A 21,432-nucleotide genomic window follows, 5' to 3' on the forward strand; every position below is an offset into this window, starting at 1 on the left:
TTTCATTGTAATTGGAGGCTGTCTGTGCCTCACGGAAATTACCAGGCGAGCATTCTTAAAATGTCAGAATTTTCAAGTTAGTTCTATTTAAAATGGGGGAGAAAGAATGCGAGGGGATGGATAGAAAATTTGAGGCCTGTGCGATTCAAACTGGAAATGCAGCTTGTAATAATGAAAGATGATCAACTTCGGGGGTGGGGAAATCACCTCTTAGGTTTTCTAAATTACAGGATGCATAAAAACATCCACTTATTCTACATGTACTGTTACTTTAATAAAAGGCACCACTTTAGGAAATGAAAGGCTTTGGAATATCGCCAAACGTCTTAGTTCTATTTATCGTCAAAAGGTGGGTTTTTTTCATTATCCATGGAGTTTGTGAGGTAGTTGAATAATTTACAGGAATTTGAGTGTTTGATACCAGACTGCAAACTCTCTATTTATCTTCTTTCAATGTTCATATTGCAAATACAAGCATGATAAGATTTCCTGTTGGTGTTATAACTGTATCAGGATTTGGCAATTGGTCTGCTACTGATCTCATAATGTGCATTTGTGTCTATATTTAAATTAATTGGAAAACTGTATCAGAAAATACTGCTCTTAAATTATTTCATGTATAAAGGGGGGCGAGGAGGGAGAGGGGGAGAGAGAGAGACTAGATGCTGTAAATACAGAGTGCTGATGAATACTCAAGTAGTAAATAGAAATATCTTAGAAGTCATTCCTGACAGTAATAAAGGCAGCAATTTGATTTCATCTGTGGATAATAAACTGGTCTCACATTGCAATAAAAGTGGTGCTTATGTTATATTAATATTTATTAGCACTTATTGATGTTAGGGTTTAGTTGTTATCTTTTCTTCACATCGCAGCCGTTTTCTAAAAATTCAAGTTAAATCGCTACACAATAAGCAATTAAAAGTGTTTGTGTATGTGAGAGAGAGGAAAAAAAAATCTGTCTGTGGAGATATTCCTATACGGAAGGGCAGACCCTCGCTGCCTAGGAATCTAGAGAGTTGTGCTCAAAATGATGGACTTCTGTGAGTTTCCACTAGTTAAAGAGTTGGCGCTCTGAATGCATATTTCAACACATTAAGCACTGTTCTGCTGTTTATACCAGAATTGTTTGTGTGGGTTTCCTGTTGTTTAATGATATATTTTTTGTATTCCTTGCTTTGCCTGTGTGCAGTGCCTCATAAGGGTAAGAGATTATGTATTACATTCAGTGGCCTTTTTTGTGTGACGTGTGAAGGATTGCTAACTTGCAGGATAATGTGAGTCAGAAAGTGATCTGATCCAAATTTAACCAAATTTGTTCATCTCTAAATTTAGAGAATAGCTGAATGGCAAGACAGATATATTTCAATTTCCATCAGTGACAAGGACAGAGTGTTGGCGGATGCCTGTTAACAGCTATATCGTGTGTTTTTGATACTCATATATGTGTGTATGGGTGGGAAAAGACTAGTTACTAACTTTTATTTATCATGAGCCTGTTTCTTCTTTGACTGCTTGTAAATCGCTCTTGGGCTTGATGTTCCTTCAGTGCAGATAATTCTTGTGCAGAAGGTGCGCTGTAGTCTTGAGTCACGTTTTTTGCCCTCTGAGTAGAAAGGCTTGCATTGGACTTGGATTTTTTTCATTATGAAAACTGAAACATAGACCCTTTTAAAATAAGCCAGGTACCAGGCAAGGTAAGACAAACCAAAATTCTTTTTGTTGATCTTGCAATCAGGCTTCAATATCAATAATTTCAGAAAACAGGTTCAAGTTTATCCTTCACTTGAGCATAACCCTGAGTTTAACATGTATATAATTCACATGTCTTCAGTAAGATTAATCATGTGCTTGTAACTGAGTTTGTATTTACCTGCTTTTCTGTGCTGGTGTCTTAATCTTTTTGATTATTCTAATTCTGTGGCCAAATATTGTCCTCGGAGATTTGACTAGTGAAAGCAAGAACGTGTCCCCAGTGCTTTTATACAAGACATTTAGTTAATGGATATAACTGTTGGGTTTTTTTTCTCAGTGAGATCCTTATTATAGACCTCTCTTTAACCTGTTTCTTGTGTTTGATTTTATTAAGACCCCAGTTCAGTGACTGTGTCATCAAATTTGCACATATAGTGATGGATTCTGATATTTACAAACAATTTGACTGTTGCATCCCTCACTGAATCAAACAATGAGACTGGCTGGATTGGAGATAAGTTCATTTTTACATACAAGATCACTGAACTAGCAGTGATTGAATAGGTAATACCAGAAAGTGCATGACAGCTTTGATAAGATTTAAGTAACATTGTGTTTCCTGCAGTTTGCTGAAGTGATAATGATGATTTAAGGGTGTCTTACCTTAAATGTTTACTGTCCTTGTGGGTGTAAAATAAAAACACAAGTCAGCCTTGTTTAATTTAAGGTAATATTAATTTCTCTTTAAAGAATCAGTACACTAAAATATTTTTAAAAGACAGCTATTTTAGCATAATAGTAATGAGAATATTGTAGAAATTTAGCAGGGATACTACAGGGTATGATTTTAGAAAACTGTATGTGGTAATTAATTAGCATTTGCTCTAATAAAATCCCACCATCCTATTCACTGATTTCACAATGTTTTCTTCAGAGTGAAACATTACTATATTCGTTTCCTCCTGTACTCGTCTTTTCAAAATACAAGCCAATAATCTATATTCTGTCAACTTGTATCACTTTTAAACATTTCTTGTTGTACAGGAAATTAGACACTGCATTTGTTAGTATTGCTGGAACAGAAAAGCCCAACCGCGCTAATAAGTGTGAGAAGATAAAAAGCTTCAGGTTTCTGCTGTATCTGTGTTCTTAATGTGGGCTTTAAAGCCAGAGTAAGTGGCTTCGAACTGCTACTATGATGGCTCAAAGTGTTTACACTTTGTCCTCAAGTCTTGAGGAATATGAGCTCAAACTCTGGTTCCTCTAGCCTGAGTCCAGAAATTGTTTCTGAATTTAGAAGTTATTACATAGAACCAGAATCAACCTATGCCTTGATATACATGATGTCCTTTGATAAGTTTAAGTTTATAAGTTTTGTAATAACAAAGTATTACTCAACAATTTTTCTGAGCGTTTTCCTATGTGTGAATTTGGAATATCTCCAGTGAAGTCAAGAATAGTGAAGCTAGATTCATACCAGCAGAGTTAATCTACAAGGTTACATCACTAGCATGTCTCTAACCATTTTCCTTGTGACAATACACTAGGCTTAGTATGCCATTAATGATTATTATTATTATTACATTTTCTTTGAAAAGGAACTTTTAATTTAAAAAAAAAACACAACATCTTTATCACCTGTTCATCCTAATATTTATATTTTTTCAATTTACAGTGTCAGGGTGTAGAATATACAGAACTTTCATGTCTGCAAGTAGAAGGTAACTGAGTAGCATCCCATACCAACATTTTGCTTTTTGAGTCAATGGCATGATATAAATAACCTTGTTTGAGTAAGAGCTAGTCAGTCTAAAAAATTAATAGAAATTTCAGGTAGTAAAGTTCTCTTTGTATCTCCCTGGAAGTTATTTTGGATTTAAAATACCATTGTCCAATTAAAAAAAAAAAAAAAACAACCACAGAAAACCCCACCACAATTTTTCCCCTTTTAGCTCTGGGAATGACCGGGTTGAAGTCCTGATCTCTGCAATGATCTCCATATGGATACAGGCACAGACCTTCATTGAACTTAGTTAAGACTTATAGAGGTTCATGGTTCTGCCTTTATGAAGACATTATTGTTGTGCTGCCTAATTTGCAAATTATGCAAGCTGAAAACATAGGACATATTTTCTCCATACTTTTTTTATTTCTAGCAAAAGAGGTTTAGACTAAATCTTTGGAAGTCCTTCAGTGTTGAAGTGCACCTAGCTGTCCAGAGTTCAAAACTGAGATCCTCAAACTTTGCTCAGTAACTATCGAGTCTGGACCCAGGTGAAATCCATACATGCCTCTATTTCTACTACTCATATTCCCTATGTGCCAAAATGTTTGCACTGGGGCATTGTAAGAACTCCTGTCATGTTAACAGGGTTGAACGAAAGGTGGCCAAAGCATTGACTGGAACTGTTGGTTGGCTTTTCCCCCAAGCGTTCCCTAACCACTGGGCCACGAGACCACATTCTTTTGTGTCTCACTGACTAATTTAGCAGAAAAGCTTGAAAGAGGAGTCTTTCTCCCAGGTATGTTCTAATAGTTAAATGGCTTGCAGAGCCACGTGTGAGTGTATGAACTGAAATCTTCCTTCTCTGGAGTAGGTGATGAACTCCTGAGAAACTGCTTGAAGGGAAAGATGGGAAGGAGGAAGAAAGGAAATCACAGCTTTCTTGGAGTGTGTTTTGAATGAAAGTGGTCGAACAGCATAGTCTCCAGGAGGGGGCTCAGGGAGGTGAATCCCAGTGGGAACGAAGCAGGTCTGCTCTTTCAGAGTAAAGTACTAAGGCCTGGAGTCAGTAACGCAGTAAAATACTCCTATTGAACACATCTACCTAGACATCTATCTTCTGCCCTAGGGTGCTGGCTTGCAATTTTTTTCCCAAGGTGCCCCATCATACTCTTTGGATACCCTACACAGGGAAACTTGGATGCCTAATTAAGAACTGCAGTAAGGCACCTAAGAGCTGGGCATTGTACCGTGTAATACCTTCACGCGTTTGTGGATTCAGTTCTAGGTACTGAGTTGTTGACACCTCAAAGGTGATGTTTCCAGGCTTGCCAAGAAGCAAACCTTCAGGTGTCCAGGGAATATTAATGGTTAAATCTGAAGCACATGGGGATTTGAATGTCTTTAAGGCTTGACAGCAGCTAAGGGCGGGGGGGGGGGGGGTTGAGAAGGTGATTTAGGTTGGACACAGGCACATTGGGTTTTTTCCTGAAATTCAGCCTCCTAGGACCTTAGAAGATGTCCCAGTATCCAGGTTTATCTGGGACTAACATGATGAAACATCCTAAGTAGGAGCCAAAAAAAGTCACATGGGCTAGATAGTAGACCAGAGTTATTGTTTGATTTTTTCCTGTTTTTCTTCTTATAATTTCCGCACTCCAGGAACAGACACAATTTCTAGGCTTGGAAACAAAGCAACCTTTGCTGACTTTAGTGTTTATGAGGCTAGTTCTGCTAGCACTAATATTAAAGCAGCATCTCAGGAAGAAGAAGAGATTTTCTACTTACTAACACTAAAATTTCCTGGCTCTGTCATTGTAGGGAAACACTGGTGCTCACTTTGGTATATTTGCAACTCTGCAAAAATATTATGTGTAATATATTATTATGTGTTCTGAAATGTGTGTTTGTGTATTCACATACATATAGTGTGTATATATATATGTATCTTATGTATATATTTATGAGTTAGTTTATACAAGCATAAATTTGCCAAATCCTGTTACTGTCTGAACAAATCAACATAAAAATCAGCCTTTTTATTTGGATCATCAAAGAATCAAATACATTTTTAAGTGAATACTGTAGAGTTTATCATCTCCAAAACTAAATAAGGTGCTGCTGTATTTCAGTGTTTTCTTTTAATTAGAAGGAGGCACCTATGTAGCAATATCTGCAGTGATTTTTCACAGCTGCAATCCTAGAACTGTGGAATACTGCAGTTAAGAATTCAATAGCAATGGTAATTCATCCATGCTATGCTAAAGCAGTATTTTCCACTGGGTTTTGTTGATGGGCAAGTAGCTCAGTATTGCTGAGTAGTCTGCCTAAAAAAAAATAAAGGAAGCTTGTGGGATGTTCTGCACATTCAAATTAACATTTCCTGGGAAAGTTATTGCTTCTTTTTTTCTAACTAATTATATTAACAGTAGAATTTTAAGATCAGTCATATTTATACACACTTTATATTGAATTCAGGCAAAGTCTTCATGTTCCTTCCCCAAGTTCTATGCTCAAGGAAGTTACTTTAGGTAACAACATCCAGTTATTACAGCTGAACTGATCTAATAGCTTCCTTTCTCCAAAAAGGTTGGAACCATCATTCCATTTTTCTGTTCCTGTGCCTTTGTGGGTTTTCTTCCCCCCCTCCCCGCTAAGAAACATTGCTTTTTCCCTTGTCTTTATTCTGTGGCTTGTTGGATACTTTCCTAAGCTAATTCAACTAGCAGAAAACTTTCTTCATCCTGGTTAGCAAGCTGAATTAGCTCAGCTCAGGGCCTGACAAAAGGGACTGTGTGGCAGTAAGCAATTAGATTGTCTCAGGCTGTCGCTTCCCTCATGTTTTCCAGTTCTTCAAAGTGACTGAAGAATGCATAATAAAACTCAGAGCAAGAACTGCAAAAGCAGCTCTGAGCCCTATGGGTGCTAAGGTGGAATGATATGGAAAATAATCTTAATTTTTCAGTAGCTGCTAATAGGCTGCATGGGCCATTCTGATAGGTGAGGATTCCTAAATCGCTAAGGAATGATGGTCATTTCCTCCTTTATTTCCCCCCCCCGCCTTCTCTTTCCATACCCTAATCCTCATGTCCTGCAACTGGGGTAGAGCAGTAGTACTTTAGCAGCTGCTGGGGCTCTGTTGAAGATTGTCACTCGTGCTTGAGCTCACTTGAGGGAGAGGCAAGAAACTGCTTTGTGCGACATGTTGTGCCTGCCTTTTTCCCTTTACTTAGAAAGATTTCTGCAGACTGTGAACAGAGAATAAGTAATTTGAAGACATTAGTCATTAAAACCAACATCAACCTGGAAGAGTTTAGTAGTTAAACAGCAAATCTTTTATGAATCAGCTGAGCAAGAGACTATAGGTGTGATCACAGCTGCTGAGTCGTGGTGTTGCAACTCAGTGAGACCATACAAATTTGTGCAGGAGGTGGAGACTTAATTAATCGAATACGATTTCTGAATAAAGCTTCAAATCACAGAACAGGTACGTGCATGCTAATGCAGTTCACATAGCCAAACTTTTTTTCTTCTTTTTTTCTTTTCTTTTTTTTTTTTCTTTTCAGAAATTTAGAGTGTGAGCTGATGACTGTGGAAAAATCCTGGCTGTTGCCTTTGATAAAAATAATGGTGCCTTAAAAAAAATACTAACCAGTAAATAATGTGATGGAAGCTGTGTTTAGGAACAGGTGTTTGGCACAGCTATCTCACCTCCTGCGTGAGTAACCAGTGGAATTTCTGAACCAGGGAAACTCATGAACTTTATTCATCATGTTTTTCCTTTGCCAGAATACATACCCACAGTGTGTTCAAACAGAGTTTGTATTCTTGAGTTTACCCAGATGGGAATGTGCAAGTGGCAAGAAGTAGGGATAGTGGTCTGAAGAGTCTGAGAGCCGTGGTAAAAGCAGAGATAAATTAGATGGAGCTCTGAAAAGCCTAAAAGCCACGGTAAAAGCAGAAAATTTTTTGCTTTATCTCTGCATATACTCCTCTGAAACCCTCATGAGCTTTGATACAACTGTGGGTTTCCTTCCAGATGAGTGGTGTTGAGAGGGATGAGTACGAATACCTCAGCAGCAATTAAGAATTTGGTCACACCATGGTTTTCGAAGCAGTGTGGAATTTGGCTACCCTGGTACTGGGCCTTGTAACGGGCAGTGAGAGCAGTCGTAGGCCGTTTCGGTGCAAAAGCATCTGGTGTAGTTTGAGACATCATTAACTGGCTATAATGAGGGTTGGTTTAAATGGTATTTTTAGTGCCCAAAGAAAGGGTGGTTTCAAAAGTACTGGTATTTTAAAAAAGCAACAGGACTTGTTGTGATTCTGATTGTCTACTTCATAACAATAATAAATGTACATACAAGAGCATGATTAATGAATTCTGAGTAAAGAGAAAGGAAGTGGGGAAAACAAACACTTTTAAAAGCTGGGAGAGAAATCTTTAAATTTCTATGAAATTCCAATTAAATTTATGTTTACACAACATATGTGTCTGAGTGTGAAACTGAAATAGGCCGTTATTCCACCAGATTATTAGAAATACCGTGCACAGTGATTTCACCATATTTTGAAAATGAAGAATGATTTCCACAGATTTTTATAGAAGTTAAGTTGAGAAGGCAAGAAAAAATATGTATGCGTACAGGTCTTGCAGGAGCCTCAAAGTTATATCCAAGCGCATGGTGCTTTTACTGGTGGACTATATGGAAAAATAATAGCATTCAGATGTTTAGGTTAGCCAGAGGACAGCAACTATCCTGGATTATTGAGGTAAGGTGCAGCAAGTTTTAAGTCAAATGAACTTGGAGGTTGCATATAGTGCTTGGCATTTATATAAAGCAAGCTCAAGGTTGAATGCAGCATTCAAGTTGTAAAATGGATGTAGAATGGGTAAAAAAACCCTGCAATTACTTCAGTGACGATCCATTCAGGTTAAGAATTTTCATCTTTGCTGTTGCCATAGCAATCTGTTCCCCTGTCACTACCACATTAAAAATCCATTCTGTAAAACTGTTGTTGCCAATATTGAACACATAACAGACAAAAACATTTTTTTTAATAGCTTAGGTGTCTTATTTGCAACATGAAGAAGACCTAGATCTTAGAGAGATGCATATGTACTTTAAAAAGAAAAAGATTAGTGTTTCTATAATACATTGTAGGAACACAATATTTGTGCTGCAGTATTGATGTCAGTATAAAATAGTTTGCAAATAATACAGCAATGCAGTGAGTTGAACTCAAATAATTGAACTGTTCTGCTAAGATATAACAAACCCGTATGTTCCTGGGTTAAGTATTTATTTTGGTAACATGCTGTAGTAAAAGGCTTTTGAAACTGTGTGGCTTTTTAACCTTCTGTTACTCATTGAGTCTGATTCTCTTCAGTGATTGACTTCAGTGATTTTATCTGTACTGGTATAATTCTGGAACAGGAGGAGAGTTGTGTCCCCTAACAGTTTTGCATTTGTGATATAATGCTAAACTGCCCATGTACCCAAGCTCAACAATGAGTTTGTTGGAACAGGTCCTTAAGCGTTTGCTAGTACATCCAAATGAGAGGGGAAAGGAATTTGTAATTCAAAGCAAACATAGCAATGGTCTGACAAATGCCGTTACCCAAACTGAGTAAAATGTAAATATCTTTCAGTAAAGTAGAGATACATATCTGTAGATATATATTTATATATGTGTATTCATTCAGGGCTGAAATGCAGAAGTTTACTAAAATCACTAATGTGTGTAAGTCATGGATTTAAAAATTCAGGCATTGACTAAAGAAATCAGAACATAACAGTAGGAAACTGAATGTATGGCCCTTAGTCTGAGCATCGATGATGTAAATCTCATCCTTGTTTCTGCCTCAGCATCCTTTTATCCTCTAACCATCTCTAGCCTTCATCCTTTGAATTCTTATTCTTGGTCCGTACCATAGTTTTTTGTTTCACTTTTTATGTCTTCTACTTGCCACTATCCCCACACTTCAATCCCTTGGCTGTCTTTGAGAACCTTGATCTAGGGATGGTGTTGATTTAATGTGGGAGAAGCATAGGAGGAGAAAATATAGCAAATAGTTATAATGCTATTGGGTATTAATAGAAGAATTGAGGGCGAGAAGTGGTTTTCTTTTTTAACTGCACTTGGCAATATCTTCTAAATTTTTCATTTTCTTTTGGTTACATGGGAGTAACTGCTTTTTTTGGCTTTTCATGCAACTGTGTCCTCCTGTTTTGGGGCTTTGGGGTTGGTTTTCTTTTTTTTAATTCTTATTACTATTCTCTCAGTGAGTAAACTGACCACTGAAAAAGATTATTTCATTTGCATCTCTTCACCTGTTTTTGCAATTCAAAATGTGGCCCTTCGGAGCATGCTACTGGATGACATTTACCCAGCACCTAAGATTGCAGGTCAGCTATACAGTGGGCCTGCTGCGGTTCCTGTCCGAAGGCGTGTGTGGATTGCTCAAGCAAAAAAGGTGTCCCTGACATGCCGGATACCTGTCTGCTCTGTATAGGTCACTGATGACAGGGATTGGGAAGTGGTTTGTGTTGCAGCCTCATGCGTTCATTAGCCATTAACTCCTACAATGGGCGATGCAGTGGCTGAGGTTCCTGGTCCAGTCCAGGGCTGGAGCTGGAGCTTGGGCTTGAAGTACAAGTTAGCAAGGAGTCATGATCTCCCAGATGCTTGCCTGGGATAATAAGTGCTACCGGATGTAAAGTTTAGTGAATTAAACCGTAGGAAATACACCTGATGAATTTGGTTTTATTTGGAAAAAAAAAATCAGTATAAAGATCGTAAGTCTGGCTTAAATGCATACATTCAAATCAAAACAATTCTAAGGCAAACTGAAACTTGGCTCTTCACTTTCCCCCATCACTGCACATTTCAGTGCTCCCTCCACATTGTAGGTGTTTCAGGGGGTCACCAGAAAAGCCCAAGTAGACTTAGATAGAGGAGAGATTTGGAGTTATCTTTGACTTTTATGGACCTTTTTTATTAAAATGCTTAGAGCTGTAAATGTAGAAATAAGAAACTCATTTATCTTGGCAAAAGTGCTGCCATAAACTATTCAGCACTCATAAAATAACCTTTTAAATTATTGTTTCTGCTGGTATCGATAAATTCATACAAAGTGCTTAAAGGTCAGGCATTGCCAGAAAAATGTCTTTTCAGCTTGTTAATTAAAGGTTTATAAGAATGTGCACCAGCTTGCTCTTTGGGCAAATTGGAAAAAAAGGAAGGAGAAAAAAAAAGGCCCACATGGATGAAAATGATAGTATGGAATCAGTGAGTGACAAGTGTTTGATCCACCAGGCTCACCATGGCAAGCCTGGACAGTTTGTGAATGAAAATAGGTGGCACTGTTAACAGGAGGAAAAAAAGTTTATTTCCCTTTTTTGGGGGGAGGTACCTTGATTACTCACCTCTTGCAGCCCATGAGCTTGAGCTGAGGACCCAGCTAGAACTGAAGTATTAAGGTGAGCGTGAGCAGTATTCGTCCTGTTATAGCTTGAGCCATGGGGAGTTAGTCCAGTTCTCATTGCCTGGCCAAGAATATCAGATAAGGACGTTTACTTTTTTGTTTGCCAGGCAAGTGGTTTTATCTGCTCGTTTATTTACCACTTAAACTGGAACAAAGCACTGCTCTGAAATGCACTGAAAAATGTACCCAGAGCCAAACTGCCCAACCATCCGTTCTAGCACCTGCACCTCCTTTACTGCAGGGACCACAACTGCGATTCCCTCTGGTTTATACTTCACCTCTTTCACCCGTCATCGTGGAGACATCCTGGTCTGATCATTAAAATCTGACCTAAAATTGGGGGGGGGGGGGGAATTAATTAATTTTTAAATTAAAAAAATAAAATTTTAATTTTTTAAAATTAAAATTAGGCGACTCAGATGTGACTCTACATCAACAGATGAGACGAGGTTAATCGGTCACTTGGATGGGACACCTAAAGTAAGAAATCTGGCTTGCATTTCCACCTGTACAGCAGTCTAGCTCTGACAACATTCTTTTACCTCTAAATCTTGATTTTTTTCATCACTAAAATGGAGACAATAATACTGACCTAGGTGAAGTACCCTGAGATAACAGATGAAATGTGTTACAGGAAAAGTACAGAGGTTTCTGTCATTGAATTCTGCTGATACAACAGCTTGAACTATTTATTGCCCAAGCTGGGAAACAATAACAAAACAATGTAAATAGTGAAAAGTAAAATAGATTCTTAGATATCTCTCTGTTTTAACATACTATAGTGCTATTATTAATGTAAGATTAACGTTTTGAATTTTCCCTTGGCCATATGATTTTTATACTGAGATTGTTTCCTTGAATATTAAATAACAGATCCTTACTATAAAACCATTTGTAAACAGGAGGCTGCATCTTTGTCACTGAAAATTTCATAACCTAAGAACGCCATAATTTGTTTTTGTTCTCTCGAGATCACTGCAGAACTCCTACTTCAGGAAAATAAATCTGACGACTTTTTTGAGCGTGCAGGTGACAGAACTAATGATAGTTCATTTCTCTGATACCCACAGACAATACATCCTGGCTTTGTCTTCAAGTGAAGCTAAAAGAACAGAGCAGAGTAGTTTTATGGCGTTCCTTGTTTCTTCTCTCATTCCCCTTCCTTTTGGCTCAATTGTTCAGTGTTTTGAAACATAAAACAGAATTGGCCCAACGATGCACCCAGGGGCTGAGTTGAGCTCCTTCCTCACAGGACAGAGGCATTCTGTTCTAGGCAGGGTTAGTTTGTTGGTTTTTTCCTTGTGATTGATATTTGAAGTAGTACAAGGCAAGACATTAGTTTCTCAGACATGGAGGTTTTGTGCATCCTACCAATTGATAACTGTATCTTATCTAGCTTCTGAGTAATTTGATTCTTATCTTTATAGTCAATTCCCAATTTCACTCAGTGTCAGCACTTCATATTTTAATACATGGTATTCTGTTGGCCAGTTTGAAAATCCTTGCAAATCCATGTGTATCGGTCGGAATAGGACTATCAGGATGTGTGTTTTCAAGGTCAGAGGTAGCGTATATAAAAATGACAAGAGGTGCAGCCACACTTGAAGCATGACCTTCCAGAAGGAAGAACTTGTTTTAACTTTCTGTAGAGGATGTATGTGCAGCCCAGGAGAAGTTGTGGTGCTCCTGGTGTTTCCAGGGAAAACTCAGGCTTCACTGCATTGTGAAAGAAATCTCATTCTATTTATAAACAGTGTTGGGATGGAGGGAAAATATAGATCATACTTGTGATAAACTTCCAGTTCCTCTAGTGTGGGTTAGAAAGTTCATTTTGGTATTCACCTTAAAAAGCAAAATAACTGGCCTGAATTAATTTTAGTTCATGCTAATATAAAGCAGGAAGTTGTGATATGTCTAATCAGTGGCAATAGCAGCAGGTGGCAGCTCAAGTTCTCCTTCTCTCCACACCACAGGAATTCATCACGTTGTCCTTCCCAATGTGTGAGGCTGTGATACGGTAGACAGGGCATAGAAGTCATTCCTTCAGACAGTATATAGTATCCTTCCCACTGTTTTTATTCCATGTGTCACCCTATAGGGATAACTGTGGTGGAAATACCCCCTTCTCTTCCTCACTCTGCTGCCAATACCTTTATTTCTGCAGGAAGGTATAACTTACTTGTTCTGGCATCCATGGGTAGAAATACTGCTTTCTCCATGCCCCCTCCCCAGCTCTACCCTTGGCTCAAGACAGAATTTTAATGGAGTCTGTTTTGCCATGGATAATCCAGGGTACTGATAACCCAGGAGTACTCAGGAAAAGTTGTCTTGCATGTTTATAACTGTACAGCTCTCCTTGTTGTTTAACTCAGGCAAATCTTATGCAAATTTTAATCTTTGCTGAATATATAACATCACACCCCCAAATGTCTCCAACAGGAGTAGCAGAGTTAAAAATATAAACTCTGTAGGACAAGTTTATTAAAAATATTCTGCATGAAAATGCATGGTACTCTTATCAAACACTGTAGTTAGAATGAAATAAACTGTTTTACCCCTTTGTTGTTGAGGTCTGAGGAGAACTTATTGGCATGGACCTGACATGGTTTTACTTTCCTTGAGCTGATTACATGGTAGTTTCCTTTTTAGTGACAAATTTCATTACCAGATTGGGGTAATAACAACATACTTTATCTTACCGGCTGTGATACGATACTTTTGTTCTGAGGGGAGTTACATTTAGAGAAATTCAGTTGAACCTGTTTTTCTTTCCTTATTATCCGTTTCTAGCAGCCTGATAAGTTTTTGTGATCAGTGATTAAGTGCCTCTTGCTCTTATAATGACAGTCATCTGCTTGCTTATATTGCCATGTTGTCCCAACAGTGATTAAGAAATGTTAGATAGAAGTTATAAAACCTTGTCTCAAGAATACTGGCCAATTAATGAAAATATGAACTGTATTCAGGAGTAAAGGAATGAAAGAGGGTGAAGGGGAAAAGTTAGCTATGTTCTTTAGACCTATGGCCCAATCTTAAATTTATAAGCTATCTGTCCTTTTTAATGGAGAAAATAATGTACAAGTTATTTACAACATCTCAGATCCAGTATTTTAAGAGCCTCTGTAGGTGAGGCTTGAAAAAGAGGTGCCATTCAGGCCATCTATAACAGAACTCATAAATGCACATCTATAGATATCTGTATCACTACAGATAGATGAAAAGTCAGAAAAGGATTGGGGCTAAACAGACACACAGATTTGGGGGAGGGGGAACTTGTATGTACTTGACTCTCTATTACAAAAACATATTTTGCTTACTCTTGGTATCTAACTGTATTCATAAGGGCTAAAGATAATACTGCATTAACATATCATTTCTCCATCTACAATGTAAACTTTGTGTAGAATACAGCAATATATTTACTCATAGAAGGAGCTACCTCAAGTATTTTAAATAAGCTTTGAATAGAATTGTTATACAACTAAAAGAAGGATGAGTAGAGAAAAGAAACATCAATAGTAATAGCTGCTGTGTTGGCCCAAATGGATGTCATCTTAGCTGAATGTTATGTTACAGTGTGCTGTAGTAGATTTATAGGTAGCTTTCAGTTTTAATAATTCAGTATTTACTATTTACTAAGACACAGTGAACTTCTCTTGTGACCCTGGCTACCATGAAACGCATCATCTTACCAATGCACATTTTGAAGTCTCACTGTGGTGTGTTTCACCTTTCTTCAGATCTCCTTTGAAAACAAGTGAGTGCCTAGACAGCCTTCAGCCATGGCAGCACACTTGTATTTTCTTTGTGTACCAAAAAAACTTGAGAACAATGAGAGGTATCCTTTGCGCTCAGAATTACCAAATGCTCTAAGGAGACAATAGGCTTTACTTACCAGTGCTTTGTAGAGAAGGTTAAAGAGGAGGAAGATTCTCTGACTCTTTAGGCAGGAGAGAGAGCTTCAAATGGGCTGGTGTATATATCATACCCTTCTGTCACCAGCTGGGAAGAGACAAAGAGCTGGAAGGGGAACTGCTGGGTCGGGCAGATTCCATCTGGGGAAGCTGTGCAAGTGTCTTAAGCTGTGTTCAACTGTTTTTCTTCCAACAGACTTTGGGAACTATCACTGCAGTGCCCATTAAGGTTCCTCAGGTCAGCTCCTTGCAGAGGTTGGCAGGACAAGGACCAGCAGTGCTACCTCAGGTACAAAATACAGTTCCAAAGTGGGGGGTTGTGTCATTTTATATGTGTTCTACTCTGTTCCTGTCTGGTGCCCAGGCCTGGGTAGGTCAGCACACTCATTTTGCTGAATAAAGACTCATCTTCAGTGAGTGGAACAGCAGAGTTGTGATTTTCTCCACTTCATGAAAAAAAAGATAAATCCGTTTTCTTCTGGGACCATACTGTTAGCACAATGAAAAGCTATAAAAAATCTTGTAGATTCATTGTGGAAGAACAAAGTACATACAGTGAAATGTAAATTTATGCTTTATGAGATGAATCACAAATCACAGAAGTGAAAATCTGCAATTCTGTAATTAAAAAAAGTGGTGGAAGTATTAACCTTTCTCTTCAAGATTTAGACTCACACATTCTTTTACTAACTTACTAGCCTTATCTCTGTCTATGCCAGCATAAAGTTTTGGCCCAACTAACCCAGGTGCCAGACTGAGGCAAGATTGGCTGGCCAGGAGTGAGAGGAGAATTACACTCATAGATGTTAAAAATCTTTTCAAACCATGTTTTCTTTTCTGAATATCCATCACTGTTTCCCTAACCATACACTTTATTCCCCATTTCAACCCCCTTTCTCGAAAGTTTTGGATGTCATTTTCAACACGTGTTTTGCTGCAGTTCTATGGTTTGCTTTTCAGATTCATGGTTATTAAGTATAAATTAAGTATAAATATATTTCTCCCTGTGTGGCCCTTAGAGGTCTATTTCTCCTATGTGAACACTTTTCTAGCATTGAAGTCAATGTTGGGTCTTCCTATTGTTCCTTTTTTTTTCCCCTAATATTTTCTTAGTGGCAGAATCTAGTAGAAGATCTGTGAGCTAAATCTGCCTGGAGGAAGGAGTATTTCCAAGATAAAGTTCTTAAATTCTCTCTTTAAATTACATTTTGTAGAAGGCAAAGTTGTGAACATAAAGAAAGGTTATAGTTTTCTTATCAAGTTCAAGACTTTGCTTTTCATTTGTTCTTACAGCATAATAACACATTGATTTGTGCCATTTCGGGGTGTCAAAGATGAGCAGATTGCTCCTGAAAATAGATGAAGTTCAAGAGCAGCTGAAAGACCTGTAACAGTGGCTTAAATTATCATTAAGGTTGTGTTTCAGCAATGATGATGGCATTGCAAATGCTGCACTTAGAGAAGCATCAATGTTCTATGCTTTTGTTAAGTAGAAAAATTTTCATTCAGTGTTAGATTCAATTTTGAAGAAGTGGAAAAAGTGAAGGAAGCTGATTTCTTCAACTTTTTGAAAAGAACACATACTCTTTCTGTCTTGCCGTTTAGCTCATGGCAACATTTTTGTTTGTATTTCACTTTGTTTCATTCCTTTCCTGGCATGGCCTTCAATTTCAGACCTGTTTATCCAATCATACTTAATACTAACAAAACACCAACACTTCCTCAGCAGCCCTAAGCCATAGTTCGCTAAATTTTCTATTTCATATAGAGATCATGGGAAATAACCACGTAGCAATCTTCATTTCTGTCAAAACTAAAAATGAAGTAGGCAGCTGTATGTAAGACCACATTATCAGAGGTACTTCTTATGTTCTGAGTTTTTTCTGGCTTTTCACAGGCCAGTGCCTCCTTCTTTAGCAACAGCCTGTCCCATTTACAGGCTGTGTCCTCCTTTGCAGTTCATCATCATCTATATGTTCCTGTCCCACTCAAAGCTAACAGAGAAGTTTAAAATTCCCGTATTGTTTCCTGGTGGGGAACTGCTTCCACCTGTCAAAGCTTTCTGCCTGGTGTCTAAAGAGAGATCAAGTTTTCATCTATGAGTGGAAAGTTTGGCTTCTAACTAAATAGTCTCCAAAATACATTTAATATAGCCATAAGTCAGAGTGATGTAAAGCTGTCATTCCTCAGATACAGCTGGATACAGGTGACCTGGGAGGCCACTGTAAGTGAGCTGCAGCACTGTATCACTGTGAAAGTTCTCCTTTGTAATAACTGTAGGTGAGCGCGCAGTCATCTGTGGCAAATTTTGAGGGTCGGTAGGAATTAGTGGTCCAGGAGAACTGGGAACTTCAGATGGAAATACAAAAATGCCAGGAAGCAAGGCCATGTAATACCGTGAAGGTATTATGCTAAAGAACATCTCTTCCCTCTTCTCCCTCATCGCTCTTAGAAAACAAGCACCAAATTAAAAATTAATTTGGAAATTAAGGGGTGTATAGTATCTTCCAGTAGGAGCCGGAAAATGTGCAGAATTAAATCCTATCACAGTCCCTGTGATCCTACTATGCATCAGACTTGGTTACAGAGCAGGCTGGCTACTAACCTCCTTTTGTCCCCCTGGGTGACAGGCGTGGCTCCTGTGCCTTGCTCGGAGTTAGCGGCACAATCGGACCATTCTAGGATGGACTTTCTGAGAGGCAGCTTTGCCACCATTTCCCAAGCATATTAATAAGCAGGGTCCAACTGAGTTTGGCATCTGCTAAAAACTTTACTTTGGGTGCCTGTGTAGCAGCAAATTAAAAGGACAGCTTTTTCAAAACAAAACAATATTGATCACTCCTCTACCAAGAAGTCCACAGGATTTCGCACAAACAAGTAAAGCAGTACAATGTCTGCACTCATGCACGTTAGCTGTAGCTGAATCTTGTTCTGCAAGTTATGGTACCGTCCCCGACCGCCACCTCTGTGACATCTAGCTTTAACAGGGAATTGTGTAGAGCCCTAATAGCAATGAAACCATAGCAGCAAAGGCTTCAATAAGCCCACCTGCATGCCTGCCTATTTACTCAAGAAGCCAAGTCTAGGTGTAGTTTCTGCGAGCGCAGTGACAGGCACAGTGGCAATCGCCGAAGCTGGCTTAGTCTTGTCTGTATGTGCTGCTGCCTCCCTTCTTGTCTACGGAGGGGGGAAAAGCGTGGCTGGGTCCCTTTGGGGATCCCTGCCGTGTTAGGAGCCTGCTTGTCACTGAGTCGCCCTGTGGAAGTCGCTTCACTCTTAGCCAGACGGATGGCACTTCTGTTTCAGGTGCATGTAGATAAGTGGGATTAATCCAGGTCAGTGTTTGCATTCTTGACCGCACACCAATTGCTACCTGACATTTCTCCTTTTGGCCGATCTCATAATTTCTTTGGGATTTCACACTCCCTTTAGATTCGGGTGTAGGCATGAGAGGCATAGACATTGCCAGGCTGGCTGGAAAGAAACAGGGGACTCCTCCATTTAAGGGTCCCTTATCACATCTAAAGGAGTTTTACGTTTTTGATACTTTCGTTCTCCTCATCTAGACAGCCTCTTTTGATTTACCTCTATGCAGTCAAGCAAGAAAATACCACATAAGTAAACTGAGGCACTTAACAATACTTACATAAAATAATACATACAGCTTTCTCATTTTCCACATTTGTACAGATACTTGTAATTTGTTTTGTTCATTTGAATGGGTTTATGATATGACCCCCTGGGAGCTCTTCCATATGGGGAATGAAGTTTCAAAATCTGCACATTCACAAATGGCAGCAAAATCCCATCACTTAGTGCAGAACTGCTATTAAATGGTGAGCAAACAAACATTAATTACATGTTCATTGCACAATACAAACAATATTTCTTTAGGCATTCATTATTTGCCAAAACAAGCCTCTTTGACAGACCTTTTTTCTTTTCTTTTTTTTTTTTTAATTTTTTCTTACAGAATATGAAGTTATTTTTGCTTTCATCAGATAAACAACATTTCTGCTATGAGCTGTGATGTGTAGGAAGTTAATTCCAGATAGTCTTTCTCTTCTTACTTTGGCCTTTGAGGTTTAGAGCTGGGTGAGATGTTCTGATACTGCAGACTCTCCACTGCACTCTGAGAAGCAAATCCTGGAGTTCCAGTACTCAAACACACGGATGATGTACTCTCTTACTCTTGAGCTGTTCCTCTGCTTTATGGCACCCATCAGCTGTAAGGAGAGGGTGGCCTTATGTCAGGTTGGGGCTGCAAATTCCAGCTGCGGTGCAGTCAGTCTGTCTATTTTGAACTGGTTTACATAAAAATTTAAGTCAGACTGTAGCCACCTGAAGGCACATGGGAAATCTTATTTTCTGTTCTTCAAATGGAAGATTTTAAATGCAACAGTAAAGATATTAAAATAAACCTCCCATTTTGTTGTCAGTAATTTGGGCCCAATCCAATTCTCGTTCAAATTAATGGAGGGGCTGTGATGATTTGAATAGCAGTTAAATCAGATTATAATGCTATTTCCCTGACCTATTTTTCCAGTCCTGGTTGAAGGCAGGGCTTGGGATGGCTTTGCTCATGACAATGCTGATTAGAGTAGAGCAGAGAGTCGCATACCAGATGCCTACGGTGGAGCTATCACGTAGGTTAGTGGTGAAAAGAAACAGGTATGTAGAACCATTTTAGGTGAAATGTGCGTGTTTTTCAATCGGCTCTAGCCAGTTCTGCTGTCAAGTGCTGCTTATTTTTTATCTTCTGTAGTGATTTTAATATGCATAATTCAGTAGGGTCTGAATTCAGTCACTGGGCTGCAGGCGGCTTTGGGATAGGGGCCGTTCTGTTACCGTGTGTTTGTTCATCACTGGGTACCGTGCGAGCCCAGCCAGAGACTGCGGTCTCTAGATGTTCCCAACACTTAAATGCACATTCTCAATTTTAAAATTTCGTGTCATAGTTTTCATGAGCGCAGTTCCACTGATAGCAGCTGCTTCTCTTCACATGTGTACCAAAACCAACCACTACTCATGGCTTCCCCAGTGATAGGGCTTCTGGAAGATATCTTGAAAGGAAAACGACTCCTTTAGACAGAACCCAAGTTGGATGATGCCACTGTGTACTGTAGAAGAAACGTGTTAACAGATTGGTCTGTGGCAAAGCTTCTCTCTGTTTGCATCCTAAGTCTGAAAAAAACCCAACCCAATCATTATTTTTAAGTGTAATGTTTTAAGACTGTGCATAGCCATTAGAAAGTGGAAAAATATTACTAAATGCAAGTCAGCCTTTTGTGAAACTAGAAAAGAAGCTAGCAGATATACATGTTTGTATAAAAACTTACACAGAATTGTGCAATGGAGAGACAAGAACACTTCATTGTTTGTTTGAGTAAGGAATAATTGAATTGGGTAAAGTCGATATTACAATATCAGAGGAGAAAGGGACTATAATCCCCTAAGGGATGTCATGCACCTTTCTGGTATATAACCCTCAGCGCTTCCAGGGGGATGTGTTGGAATGCTAGTGGAGGAGAAGAGAGATAATCTAATTCAAGGTAACTTAATCAGCATGGTATATAACCAAGCTAAGGGTTTTGCAACAGTATTTAATATTCATTGACTGTATGTGTGCAGAAAACAGAAACAAAATTGCTTTTTCAAAAGAAAGGTTTGCAGAGGCCTGGCTAGCCCTTAATAAATATAGTTGTTAATCTGTTTTATTCTATATAAGCTTTTATACCATGCTTGTCACTGTATTTGAAGCACCTTCTGGTAATGTGTTAAGCACAAAGATTAACATCTGTTGTAAGCTATTTCTTCTCTCATCCTTTCCCTTTGGGAAGAAGCGCGTGCAGCTGAGAGTTCTGCTTAGGCTTCCTTTTTATCAGTTTGCTTATTTTTAATACACATGCTACTATTAATTGCATGCCACTATATATTTCTGTCAGAGGAGTGTAACATAGAAAATGTTTATTGTAGAAAGTGATGAGGTTCTCCACGATAGTCTGCACATAGGAGCCTAAAGTATCCATACAACCCCCAGGAAAGGTTCAAGCCATTTTAACACCTGACATGGTACCTTTTGCTCAGGTGAAAACTCAAATGCTGCTTTGCAGAGTGTCAGGAAAACGAGAAGAAATGTTCCTTCTCTCCACTGACACCATTGGCATCCCTGCAAACGATGTGGCTTCAGGTCCCTGTCTGGCTTGGCTCTGGACTGTGCTGTGTCTCTGAGCCGCTGTGCCAGATGTAGAAGCTTGCGGCAGGCCTCTGGCCGAATGACAGATGCATAGGAAGGTTTTCTCTGTCTGCAGTACTTCAGCAGGGGCTTGGAGGAATTCACCGCGCTGCTTCCTGTCTTCCTGTCCCCAAGATCTTCATTTTCATCTCCTGATGTCTGAGCTTTTTCCATCTTTCTCAGGCTGTCAGCAGACAGAAACAATTTTTGTCATTATTTTTATTATTATTTTGTCTTCCAAGTTTTTTGATTTTGGCTGATGAGTTAAGGCAGGTCAAATCATTATAATGTGCCGTTATTGTTGCCTAGAAGCAGGAAAAGCTCTTAAAGTGATGGACAGTCCAAAGCAGTGACATCCGTGGTCTTTAAAGTGACA

The 21,432-nt window shown here is 38.8% G+C and overlaps 1 protein-coding gene across 1 annotated transcript in view; it reads left to right on the plus strand.

Moving 5' to 3' along the window:
• PHF21B (PHD finger protein 21B) overlaps window positions 1–21,432 on the plus strand; it is a 165,052-nt gene that overhangs the window by 108,320 nt on the left and 35,300 nt on the right. Inside the window, exon 5 of the mRNA XM_069806934.1 lies at window positions 15,018–15,110. Coding sequence (XP_069663035.1) covers window positions 15,018–15,110 — 93 coding nt within the window. The remainder of the gene's footprint in view (window positions 1–15,017; window positions 15,111–21,432) is intronic.

Source organism: Haliaeetus albicilla, chromosome 19 (genome assembly GCF_947461875.1).
Source record: "Haliaeetus albicilla chromosome 19, bHalAlb1.1, whole genome shotgun sequence".
NCBI lineage: Eukaryota > Metazoa > Chordata > Aves > Accipitriformes > Accipitridae > Haliaeetus > Haliaeetus albicilla.